Source organism: Phyllobates terribilis, unplaced genomic scaffold (genome assembly GCF_046119375.1).
Source record: "Phyllobates terribilis strain yellow unplaced genomic scaffold, ASM4611937v1 Scaffold_2__4_contigs__length_985480577, whole genome shotgun sequence".
In the NCBI taxonomy this organism is placed as follows: Eukaryota; Metazoa; Chordata; class Amphibia; order Anura; family Dendrobatidae; genus Phyllobates; species Phyllobates terribilis.
The window spans coordinates 709,016,866-709,029,003 of record NW_027362762.1 but is presented as its reverse complement, the minus strand read 5'-3'; the positions used below and the strand labels follow the sequence as shown (position 1 = coordinate 709,029,003).

Genomic DNA, 12,138 nt, shown 5'->3' with positions numbered 1-12,138 from the left:
TGCAGCTATCTGAGCCCTGGTCCACACTCCATCCTTACCTGGGAGTGGAATATCACACCTCTGATTGAGGTGCAATACCCCTGTAGCAACCGAACCCTCGGGGCGCTACACAACAACGACGCATGTTTCACATACTGCTTTCTCAAGGGGAGATGGAATAGACTGTCTTTCTCAACATTAAATGGCACTGATTAGTCAGCGCATGTGAACCGCGTCTCACGTCATAATTCTTGCTACTGCTTCCAGCTCTCAACACATTTCATCCAAAATTATCCCCTCATATGGGTCAATGGAACCTTTTGGCTTGAGTGTGACTGCAACAAATGCACCCAACTATAGTTGCACTCTTTTTCACTCTTTACTGAATGGTGCGAATGCTAGGAATGCCACTATTTCTCAAAATCTAGGAGTGGCAGTGATGCTGCTGCAGGTTTACTGATTTCTCCTGTACGTTGACACTCTATTGAAGTCAAAGTTTTAGTTCCCTGAACAGTAGATGACCAGAACCAGTGAATTTCAGAAAGCAAGTTAAAGGGAACTCTCAAAGTACATAATATAAGCAATTCAAGTAAAGGGCCACAATATAGAAATGAGAATATTGCTGTAAAAATACCTATTACCAGGGGATCATCAGGTTTTTTAAAGAAAAATAGCCTCCACAATAATTTCTCTAAATATTGGCATGACAGGGGCAGCTTGGACAAATGCTCATCTGCGACTTTACAACATTTTTTGAAATGTTTTTACTAGTTGTAGTTAAAGAATTCATTTATGTGGGAAATATTTATCAATTTGATTGATGATCCTCTTGTAATAAGCCCTCTTCAAAGTGGTTGTCCAGTGAAAACAATTTATAACCTATCCCCAGGACCGATGATACCTTGCCGATCGGTGGATGTCCAACTGCTAGGACAAGCAATGTTTGGCAGAACAGGGAATTTTTATCCCCAACAAAGAACTTTTTTCCCCTTTGCAAAATGGTGACCACCACTCCATTCATTCCCTATGGTTCTTTCAGAAAAAGCCAAGAGCAGCGCTCTGCAGCCACATAGGGAATTAATGGATCAGCTGGCGAGCATGTACTTTGCTGCTCCATTCTAACAGGAATACAATTTCCGTTTATTTCTGATTGATGCAGGTCCAAGCAGTTAAATTCCCAACAATCAACAAGTTATAGGTGATAACTTGTTTTCATTGGGTGACTCCTTTAAGTAGTACCAGGCAGAATTGATGTAATCTTCCAATGTACTTATGACATACAAACATGTGAGTGATATACAGTATTATAATCCTACTTAGGGCGGATGGCAAAGGACCTCAGCACAGAGAGAACAATAACTGGAAAAGCTGGAGAAGACATTACTATTATGTGTAACTATGACCACACCAGATTTGCACTGTATGATAAATTTTGGTGCCGTGGTGAGTGGAAGAATAACTGTGAAATTGTATGTGAAAGCAAAGGGTCTGTACAAAACTGTCATGACAAACGAATGAGCATTAGCGATAATAGATATGGAAAACTTGCCATAACTATGAGAAATGTTGTCTTAGAAGATGGTGGAACGTATTGGTGTGGAATTAAAAAACAATATGGAAATCCTATGATACTGGTAAATCTTCACATCATTGATGGTAAGTTCTACTGTGAGTTTGTCTATAATGTGTCATATAACATAACTTATCTACAGTGTAATTATTTTATTTAAAGGGATTGTCCTCGGATTGTGTCTGGTATTAGAGCTCATCCTCATCAGAATGAATAGTGATGACTTGCTATACCAGACGCAGCCAATTGATGTTCATAGTATAATTATTTTTATCCTGGAAGCTCTATTTTACTGTGGCTCTTTAACAATCTATGTCTTTTTGTTTTTGATGTTTTATTTTATCTATGAAAATTTCATAGTAGTCTATTCAGCCTACCATTGGATTATGTGATAAGCCATTTTACCTTTAGATTGTGAATAGAGTTGAGAAAAAATATTTGTAGAAGCCTTGTCGCTTAGTACTCTTTGGTCACCTGCAAACCTCCTCCAAACTGCTGCCACCTCCAGCGCCTCTTCTGATTATTAGGCCCGGCACTACATTATCGTTGTGGCGGAGTGCAAGGCATGCATGACATTGCTTCTGGCCTACTAATAAAAATAGGTGCCAGTCATACTGACAGGTAGTAGAAGGTTTTGTGGGCTTTGATGGCCTTGAACTACTGACATGGCTACTGAACCAGGGTCTTGCAAATCTTTTTGTTCTCAACTCTAATTATAAGATATACCTTCACACCGCCAATGTTATGGCTAAATCATTCATGTATCAAGCTAGGTATTAAGGATGGACGAGTACTAAAATGCTCGGATACTCGTTGTTTGGGTCAAGCAAATTGGAATGCTCAAGTGCTCGGACCGAGTAACGAGCCCCGTGTAAGTCTATGGGAAACTTGAGCATTTTTCCGGCAGCTACCCCCGGCGGTCTGCAGACAGAGGGCCTAAAAATTGCCCAAATCGATGGGAACAGTGCTCAAATGACATGGGAACAGCATAGGGAAGACCCCTGGAAGCATTTCTGACTCCCAGGTCACTGCTGTCAACAATGTTGTCAGAGGTATTAAGCCACTTTTATGGACTCACAAGAAAACATACAAAAACGAAACCAAAATGGATTTTCCTGGGAAATATGATAAGGAACATCCTTTCCAGGGTAATGACTTGTATGTAAGGCAAAATAAATATACAAAAACAAAAATGCTCCTCCACACCTTGCGCTATGTTCACACATAGCGTTTTTAATGCGTTTTTGCACTTTTGCATTGCTTTCAACCAAGACAAATGCATTCACCAGGAAATGTCATTTTAACATTTTACAACGTTATCTGGCCATGTGGTGTGTGACACATCATCAGACACATGCATACAGTGCTGAAAAGATAAGGGAACTGCATGGGGAAGACCTCTGGAAGCATTTCTGACTCCCAGGTCACTGGCTAAAAGTGTGCACATCATAAGTGATCCTTGGCGCATGCAAAGATGCCTCCCGCCATGCACCTGTCATTGCAGACTTGCAACAATCACCGTCCACGTCCTTGTCTCAGTGCAGCGTTCAGTTGTCTCTACCCCATTCCTTGGAATGCAAGCGCAAGTATGCAGCCAGCCACCCACCCTCCCACAGGCTGCAGTACTATACTGCCAAATTTTTGACAGCTGTTTGCACTTGAAATGTGGCCTTTTAGGCTCGTGGAGACGGAAGCTGTCCACAATCTTATGGTGGCGGAGACCGGGTATCCATACTCGGTCCCCAGCCGCCACTATTTTTTCCAGTATCGTCTCCGCCTTCCACAAGCACGGGTCCCACAACATTACCCGTGCCCTCCCCAGTGCACTTACTGGGAAGGACCGCCTAACCACAAACGCGTGGACAGGTGAATGTGGCCAGGGACGGTATGGAGCCAGTCCACAGCTTTTTTTGCTGAGTTATATTTAGCTTGGTGAAAGGACTGGCATAGAGGGAAACCGTATCTACTCTGGGTGTCATTTTTCCCAGGAAGTCCTCTAATGCAGCTTGTTGCAGAAGCAATGGCAGCCCATCCAACATCAACTCGCACTTGTCGGTGGTGCTTTGACACACACACATTTTTCTTTGCACATTTAATTTCATGACTACAGAGTTGGGCAATGGCCTCATCTGCAATGCGGTTTGAGAAATAACATGCATAAGCACGTCCGATCCACATTAAAAAATCAGTCATAGCGTCCGGGAACCTTCCCCTACACTTTTCTTAGCCAGGTCTGCTTCTCGGCAGGGATGGAAGGACCCACCAGAAAACCGGAGACTCCTCTGGTGGGCCCTGGCTTCTCCTTCAGGAGAGTTCGTAGTGCCGAGGTGAGGCCATGATGATGATAGAGACCACCATCTGCTTAGTTTTCTGTTACTTGGAATGCAAGCGCAAGTATGCAGTCAGCCACCCACCCACCCACTCACAGGCCGCAATACTAAACGGACAGATTTCTGGGCAGCTGCTTGCACTTGAAATGTGGCCTTTTAGGCTCATGGAGCTAGAAGCTGTCCACAATGTTATGGCGGCGGCGACCGGGTATCCATACTCGGTCCCCTGCCGCCACTATTTTTCCCGGTATCGTCTCCGCCTTCCACAAGCACGGGTCCCACAACATTACCCGTGCCCTCCCCAGTGCACTTACTGGGAAGGACCGCCTAACCACAAACATGTGGACAGGTGAATGTGGCCAGGGATGGTACGGGGCCAGTCCACAGCTTTTTTTGCTGAGTTGTATTTCACCACAGCCATATTCTTTAGCTTGGGGAAAGGACTTGGGAAACCATATCTACCCAGCTGTCATTTCTCCCAGGAAGTCCTCTAAAGCTGCTTTCACTTGAAATGTGGCCTTTTAGGCTTGTGGAGGCGGAAGCTTTTCATAACCTCATGCCGGCGGCGGCCTGGTGTCCATACTCGGTCCCCAGCCACCACTATTTCTCCCAGTATCGTCTCCGCCTTCCACAAGCACGGGTCCCACAACATTACCCGTGCCCTCCCCAGTGCACTTACTGGGAAGGACCGCCTAACCACAAACACGTGGACAGGTGAATGTGGCCAGGGACGGTACGGAGCCAGTCCACAGCTATTTTTTCTGAGTTGTATTTAGCTTGGTGAAAGGACTGGCATAGAGGGAAACCCTATCTACTCTGGGTGTCATTTCTCCCAGGAAGTCCTCTAATGCAGCTTGTTGCAGAAGCAATGGCACCCCGTCCAACATCAACTCACACTTGTCGGTGGTGCTTTGCCACACACACATCTTTCTTTGGGCATTTAATTTCATGACTACAGAGTTGGGCAACGGCCTGATCTGCAAGGCGGTTTGCGAAATAACATGCATAAGCACATCCAATCCACATTAAAAAAACAGCCATAGAGTGTCCGGGAACCTTCCCCCACACTTTTCTGAGCCAGGACTGCTTCTCGGCAGGGTTGGATGGTCCCAACAGAGAATCCTCTGGTGTGCCTTGGCTTCTACCTCAGGAGAGTTCATGATAGCACTAATTTTGCAGCTGCTATGGGGCTCTTTAGCGGGGGAGAAAGGTGAGCCCTCAGAATCAAATCCTCTGGTGGGCCCAATGTTTTTCAATCTGAAACAGCTTCTCAGTGGGAGTTGTATTTCACCACAGCCATATTCTTTAGCTCGGTGAAAGGACTGGCATAGAGGGAAACCGTATCTACTCCGGCTGTCATTTCTCCGTCACCAGGTTCCGCCCATTGTCACACACGACCATGCCTGGCTGTATGTTCAGTGGTGAGAGCCATAGATCAGGCTCCTGTGTTACAGCTTTCAACCACTCTGCAGCGCTGGGCGGTTTGTCACCTAAGCATTAAGCATGGTATCTTCAGCACAGCCTGTTGCCGCTTGGCCAAGGCAGTGCTGCAGTGCTGTCAACTTGTGACTGATGTGGTCATTTCGGAGATGGAGGAGGAGGTGCAGGAGCTGAACAATGTGATTACATTGAGGTTAAATTGGTGACGTTGTTTTTTATACTAAAGAAAGATCATATTGCTTTGTTTTTTTTTACATTATTTTTTAAAACAAATGCATTCACCGGGAAATGTCAGTTTAACATTTCACAACCTTATCTGGCAATGTTATGTGTGACACATCATCAGACACATCCTGTTTTATTTAAGATGGAGGGACTCTGAAAGTCATAAAGCCTTTTTTTATAGGGCCATCAGACGGCCCTTACTATTCTTAAAAGGCCAGCAGTCTACCCTGCCAAAAATTTGGACGTAACCCAATACCCCTTTGAAGAGACATAGAGGAGGGTCTCAGTAAAAAAAATGTTCCCATTATAAAGGAGCTGGTCTCCTATAGTGGTAAAACCCATGCTGTGACTGCAAGGGCTGCCAAAATTTGGGAAAAACCCTACTAAGAATTTAAAGACACATAGAGCAGGGCCACAGTAAAGGCAAATTCCCATTAGAAAGGAGAGAGTCTGCTATCCAGTTATAGGGTATGTAGTGAGTCCAACGGCTGACCAATTTTAGGAAAAACCCCACTAAGGATTTAAAGACACATAGAGCAGGGACATAGTAACGACAAATTCCCATTAGAGAGGAGAGAGTCTGCTATACAGTTATAGGGTATGCAGTGAGTCCAACGTCTGACTAATTTTAGGAAAAACCCCACTAAGAATTTAAAGACACATAGAGCAGGGCCAGAGTAACAAGTCCGACATGTTCCCATTAGAAAGGAGAGGGTCTGCTATACAGTTATAGGGTATGCAGTGAGTCCAATGGCAGACCAATTTTAGGAAAAACCCCACTAAGAATTTAAAGACACATAGAGCAGGGCCACAGTAACAAGTCCGACATGTTCCCATTACAATGGAGAGGGTTTGCTATACAGTTATAGGGTATGTTGTGAGTCCAACGCCTGATCAAATTTAGGAAAAACTCCACTAAGAATTTAGAGACACATAGAGCAGGGCCGCAGTAACGACAAATTCCCATTAGAAAGGAGAGAGTCTGCTATACAGTTATAGGGTATGCAGTGAGTCCAATGGCTGACCAATTTTAGGAAAAACCCCACTAAGAATTTAAAGACACGTAGAGCAGGGCCACAGTAACGACAAATTCCAATTAGAAAGGCGAGAGTCTGCTATACAGTTATAGGGTATGCAGTGAATCCAACGGCTGACCAATTTTAGGAAAAACCCCACTAAGAATATAAAGACACATAGAGCAGGGCCACAGTAACAAGTACGACATGGTCCCATTAGAAAGGGGAGGGTCTGCTATACAGTTGTAGGGTATGCAGTAAGTCCAACGGCTGACCGATTGTAGGAAAAACCCCACTAAGAATTTAAAGACACATAGCAACAGCAGGGCAACAGTAGCGGCATTTTTCTATTAGAAAGGAGGGGGTCTGCTATACAGGTATAGGGTATGCAGTGAGTCCAACGGCTGACAAAATTTAGGAAAAACGCTACTGTAACATACCTGGCGGCGTCCTTGCATAGTGGTCCATTTCCCACTGTGCAAGAGTGCGCATTTGATCTCCAGTCCAGACTGCCACTCTGGCTTCTTTCCATGTTGTCTGCTTTGCTTTGCTCTTGCTGTTTAGGGCGATGCCCGCCGAACTTCCTGATTCTTGTAGCTGCTGCAGACACACCCCTAATGCGTCCTCAGCCTATTGCTGTCTGTCACCTGGTATTTAACCCAGCTGCTTCTTGGAATCCTTGCCTGAGCATCTTGTTCTGTCAGTTGGCTTCTGGTCGCTGACATGCCAGGTCCTGTCTATGTTTCCTGCTTTACGGTATCAGTTCCCATGTCTGAACTGTGTCCTGTCTTTGCACTCTAGCCAGCTGTCTCTCTGCCTTCCTGGAGGCTGTATTTCCAGGCCTGTCTGAACACGCTCCTAGCCTGTTCGTCTCGCCCTCTGGGGGCCGCATACCCAGACTCGCTCCTGTATTTGTTGCAGTACAGTTCCTGTCTGAACTGTCTCCTAGCTTCATACCTGTTTTATCTTTATGTCCGTTTGTTCCCTTTTTCTGCAGTGTCTGAACGAGCACTTGGCTTTACCTAGGCTCGTTCCTGCATTTTGTTGCAGTAACTGTTCTTGTCTGAACTGTCTCCTAGTTTCTTATCTGTTTTGTCTTTATGTCTGTTTGCTCCCTTTTTCTTCAGTGTCTGAACCAGCACTTGGCTTTACCTAGGCTCGTTCCTGCATTTTGTTGCAGTTACTGTTCTTGTCTGAACTGTCTCCTAGCTTCTTACCTGCTTTGTCTTTATGTCCGTTTGTTCCCTTTTTCTGTAGAGTCTGAACCTGCACCTAACTTCTATTCGTTGTCATTGTACTTCCGTTTGTGAGTTGGAGTCCTTTCGCTACTTCTTTGCAAGTACCTTGTGTGTATCTGGTTCTGCCTTTCTTTTCCAGTCTGTTCCGTGTGAACAGAGCCCTGTCCCCTTTGCTCTGTCTTTGTTTACCGCTTCGGCGATTTATCTCTGTCCTGTCTTACTTACCACTTCGGCGGTTCCTGCCTGCTTAGCCTTGTCCACCGCGTCTGCGGTTTTGCTCTGCTCAGCCTTGTCTACCGCGTCTGTGGTTTCGCTCTGCTCAGCCTTGTCTACCGCGTCTGCGGTTTCGCTCTGCTCAGCCTTGTCTACCGCGTCTGCGGTTTAGCTCTGCTCAGCCTTGTCTACCGCGTCTGCAGTTTCGCTCTGCTTAGCCTTGTTTACCGCATCTGCGGTTTCGCTCTGCTCAGCCTTGTCTACCGCGTCTGCGGTTTCGCTCTGCTCAGCCTTGTCTACCGCGTCTGCGGTTTCGCTCTGCTCAGCCTTGTCTACCGCGTCTGCGGTTTCGCTCTGCTCAGCCTTGTCTACCGCATCTGCGGTTTCGCTCTGCTCAGCCTTGTCTACCGCGTCTGCGGTTTCGCTCTGCTCAGCCTTGTTTACCGCGTCTGCGGTTTCGCTCTGCTCAGCCTTGTCTACCGCGTCTGCGGTTTCGCTCTGCTCAGCCCTGTCCATGCATCTGCGGTTTTGCTCTGCTCGGCCTTGTCGACCGCGTCTGCGGTTTCGCTTTGCTCTACTTGATTACCACATCTGCGGCTCTGAACCCGTCTCCCAGTCTGTACTGGACCCTACCCAGCCTGCACTCTAGCCTGCCTGTTCCTGTATTCCCCGGTGTAGGTCAACAGCCGTGTCCGGAGTCTGACCTGGAGTAGAACCTGGTCCCTCTGCTCGGTTCCTCCCTGGTGCACTGGCGTCGTATGCCATCGTGCGACCTTGGTCGGATCGAGCAGATACTTAGTTACGCCCCTCCAGGCACTCTCCGGTTCATGGCACAGTGGAACCACAGTCAGTTCAGGCGTGTGCATTACAGCTACTAACAAATTACACATAGAGCTGGGCCACAGTAACGACATATTCCCATTAGAAAAGAGCGGGTCTGCTAAACAGTTATAGGGTATGCAGTGAGTCCAACGGCTGCCAAAATTTAGGAAAAATCCCACTAAGAATTTAAAGACATATAGAGCAGGGCCACAGTAACAGTAACGACAAATTCCCATTAGAAAGCAGAGGGTCTCCCATAGTGTTGGCCTATGCAGTGAATGCAAGGGCTGCCAAAAATTGGGAGGCACTCCAATGCCCCATTGAAGAGACTTAGAGGGCCTCATAAAAAAATATACTTGTAATGCCCATGCACTAAATGTATGAGCTGACAAACATTTACCCGTGGGGGGTATACATGAAAATACTGTATAAAAACATTTTGTTTAAGAGCATCATAAACACCCTTTAAAAAAATGATGTGGGTGTTTCATCACGGACCATGGTCACCCTGGTGATATGGTGGTGGAAGATGAGTATGAGGAGAAGGAGGAGGACAAGAGCAAATAGCCAAAATCAGGAAGCGTATACCCATGTGTGGGTTTGAAGAGGTGCATGGGAATACACCTCCCAAAAAAGACACTGGATTTGAGTTTATGTTATGCTGCTATCATTCGGTGGTGTTGAGAAGTCTGGCCCAATCCAGCCCTTGTTCATTTTTATAAGAGACAGCCTGTCAACATTTTCAGTTGACAGGCTGATGCGCTTATCAGTTATAATTCCACCAGCGGCACTAAAAACCCACTCTGATAAAACGCTAGCGGCAGGGCAGCCCTGGACCTCCAAGGCGTAGAGAGCCAGTTCATTCCATGTATCCAGCTTGGATACCCAATAATTAAAAGGCACAGAGGAATCATGGAGGACGTTGGTATGGTCAGCAAGGTACTCCCTCAGCATCTTCTCAAACTTTGCACTCCTTGTGAAAGTACCCCGCACCTCAGGGCCTGTGCAATGCAAGGGTCTGAGAAAACTGTCCCAGAACTTTGACAGTGTTCCCCTGCCTCTGCTGAATTGCATTTGTGTCTCTCTCGCCTGTACTCCTTGGTTGTCCAACGAACTGTGACCTCTGCCACCAGCGTTTTCAGATGGGAATTTTTTTAATAGTTCCGTGACAAGGGCCTTCTGGTACTGCCCCATTTTTGTACTGTCTGCCTCAGGAATGAGAGATATAAATTTCTCCTTGTAGCGTGGGTCTAGAAGTGTCATCAACCAGTAATGACTGTCACCCAAAATTTTGATAACGCGAGGGTCATGGGAAAGGCAGCGTAACATAAACTCAGCCATGCGTACCAGACTGCTAACAGGCAAGACTTTCGTGTCCTCACCAAGAGGATGACTGACCATGCTCTCCTCCTCCTCCTCTCTGTCCTCTGGCCATCCACGCTGAGCAGACGGTATGACAGTTGTGCAGGTAGTACCGTCTATAGCGCATAAAACTAGCTCCTGTTCTTCCTCCTCTTCCTCATTGCCACCCAATACACGTTGGGATGAGATGAGGCTGGGCTGTGTGTAATCACCTTGTATGGTTCCTTGCTCCATCTCATTGTGCTCTGCCTGCAATGCATCCTCTTTGATTGTGAGCAGAGAGTGTTTCAGAAGACAGAGAAGCGGGATGTTGACGTAAATAATGACGTCATCGCCGCTCACCATCTTGGTGGAATTCTCAACGTTTTGGAGGATGTTACAAGGGCGGCGGAAGCTGTAGGTGACTTTCTAAAATGGGCACACGGGCGGCGTACTTTAACAAGCAGATCCGGCAGCTCCGGGTAGGATTTGAGAAGCCGCTCAACCACGAGGTTAAGCACATGGGCCAGGCATGGTACGTGTGTGAGCTCGCCTCGCCTCAGAGCCGCCACCAGGTTCCGGCCTTTGTCACACACGATCATGCCTGGCTGTACGTTCTTTCAGAGCTGTCCACAACTCTTCAGTATTGTGCAGTTTGTCACCTAAGCATATTAGATTCAGCACAGCCTGATGCCGCTTGGCTGAGGCAGTGCTGCAGTGCTTCCAGCTTGTGACTGATGTGGTCATTTCGGATATGGAGGCTGAAGAGGCGGAGGAGGCTGAGGAGGCTGAGGTGCAGGAGCTGTAGACTGTGGGGGCAGCCCTGATTGACGTAGGGCCCGCAATCCTCGATGTCGGGAGCACGTGTTCCGTCCCAAGGTCCGACTGGGTCCCGGCTTCCACTACGTTAACCCAGTGTGCCATCAGCGAGATGTACCATCCCTGCTCACAAGCACTTGTCCACGTGTCCGTGGTTAGGTGGACTTTACCGGTAATTGCGTTGTTGAAGGCACGGCTAATGTTATGTGTAATGCACACGCCCGGACTGACTGGCGTGTGCATGATTAGTTATTCCACTGTGCCATGAACCGGAGAGTGCCTGGAGGGGCGTACATAAGTATCTGCCCGATCCGACCAAGGTCGCACAACGGCATAAGACGTCAGTGCACCAGGGAGGAACCGAGCAGAGGGACCAGGTGCCACTCCAGGTCAGACCCCGGACACGGCTGTTGACCCACACCGGGGAATACAGGAACAGGCAGGCTAGAGTGCAGGATGGGGAGGGTGCAGTACAGACTGGGAGACAGGTTCAGAGCCGCAGATGCGGTAATCAAGCAGAGCAAAGCAAAACAGCAGGTGTGGGAGACAAGGCCGAGCAGAGCAAAACCGCAGACGCAATGGACAAGGTCGAGCAGAGCAAAACCGCAGACGTGGTGGACAACGCTGAGCAGAGCAAAACTGCAGACGCGGTGGACAGGGCTGAGCAGAGCAAAACCGCAGACCCAGTAGACAAGGCTGAGCAGAGCGAAACCGCAGACACGGTAGACAAGGCTGAGCAGAGCGAAACCGCAGACGCGGTAGACAAGGCTGAGCAGAGCGAAACCGCAGACGCGGTAGGCAAGGCTGAGCAGAGCGAAACCGCAGACGCGGTGCACAAGGCCGAGCAGAGCAAAACTGCAGACGCGGTGGACAAGGCTGAGCAGAGCAAAACCGCAGACGCGGTGGACAGGGCTGAGCAGAGCAAAACCGCAGACGTGGTAGACAAGGCTGAGCAGAGCGAAACCGCAGACGCGGTAGACAAGGCTGAGCAGAGCGAAACCGCAGACGCGGTAGACAAGACTGAGCAGAGCGAAACCGCAGACACGGTGGACAAGGCCGGGCAGAGCAAAACCGCAGACGCGGTGGACAAGGTTGAGCAGAGCGAAACCGCAGACGTGGTGGACAGGGCTGAGCAGAGCAAAACA

At 47.9% G+C, this 12,138-nt stretch overlaps 1 protein-coding gene across 1 annotated transcript in view; it reads left to right on the top strand.

Moving 5' to 3' along the window:
* Positions 1-12,138, top strand: part of LOC141252947 (polymeric immunoglobulin receptor-like) — a 186,321-nt gene that overhangs the window by 37,024 nt on the left and 137,159 nt on the right. The window contains exon 2 of the mRNA XM_073670704.1: positions 1,300-1,635. Coding sequence (XP_073526805.1) covers positions 1,300-1,635 — 336 coding nt within the window. The remainder of the gene's footprint in view (positions 1-1,299; positions 1,636-12,138) is intronic.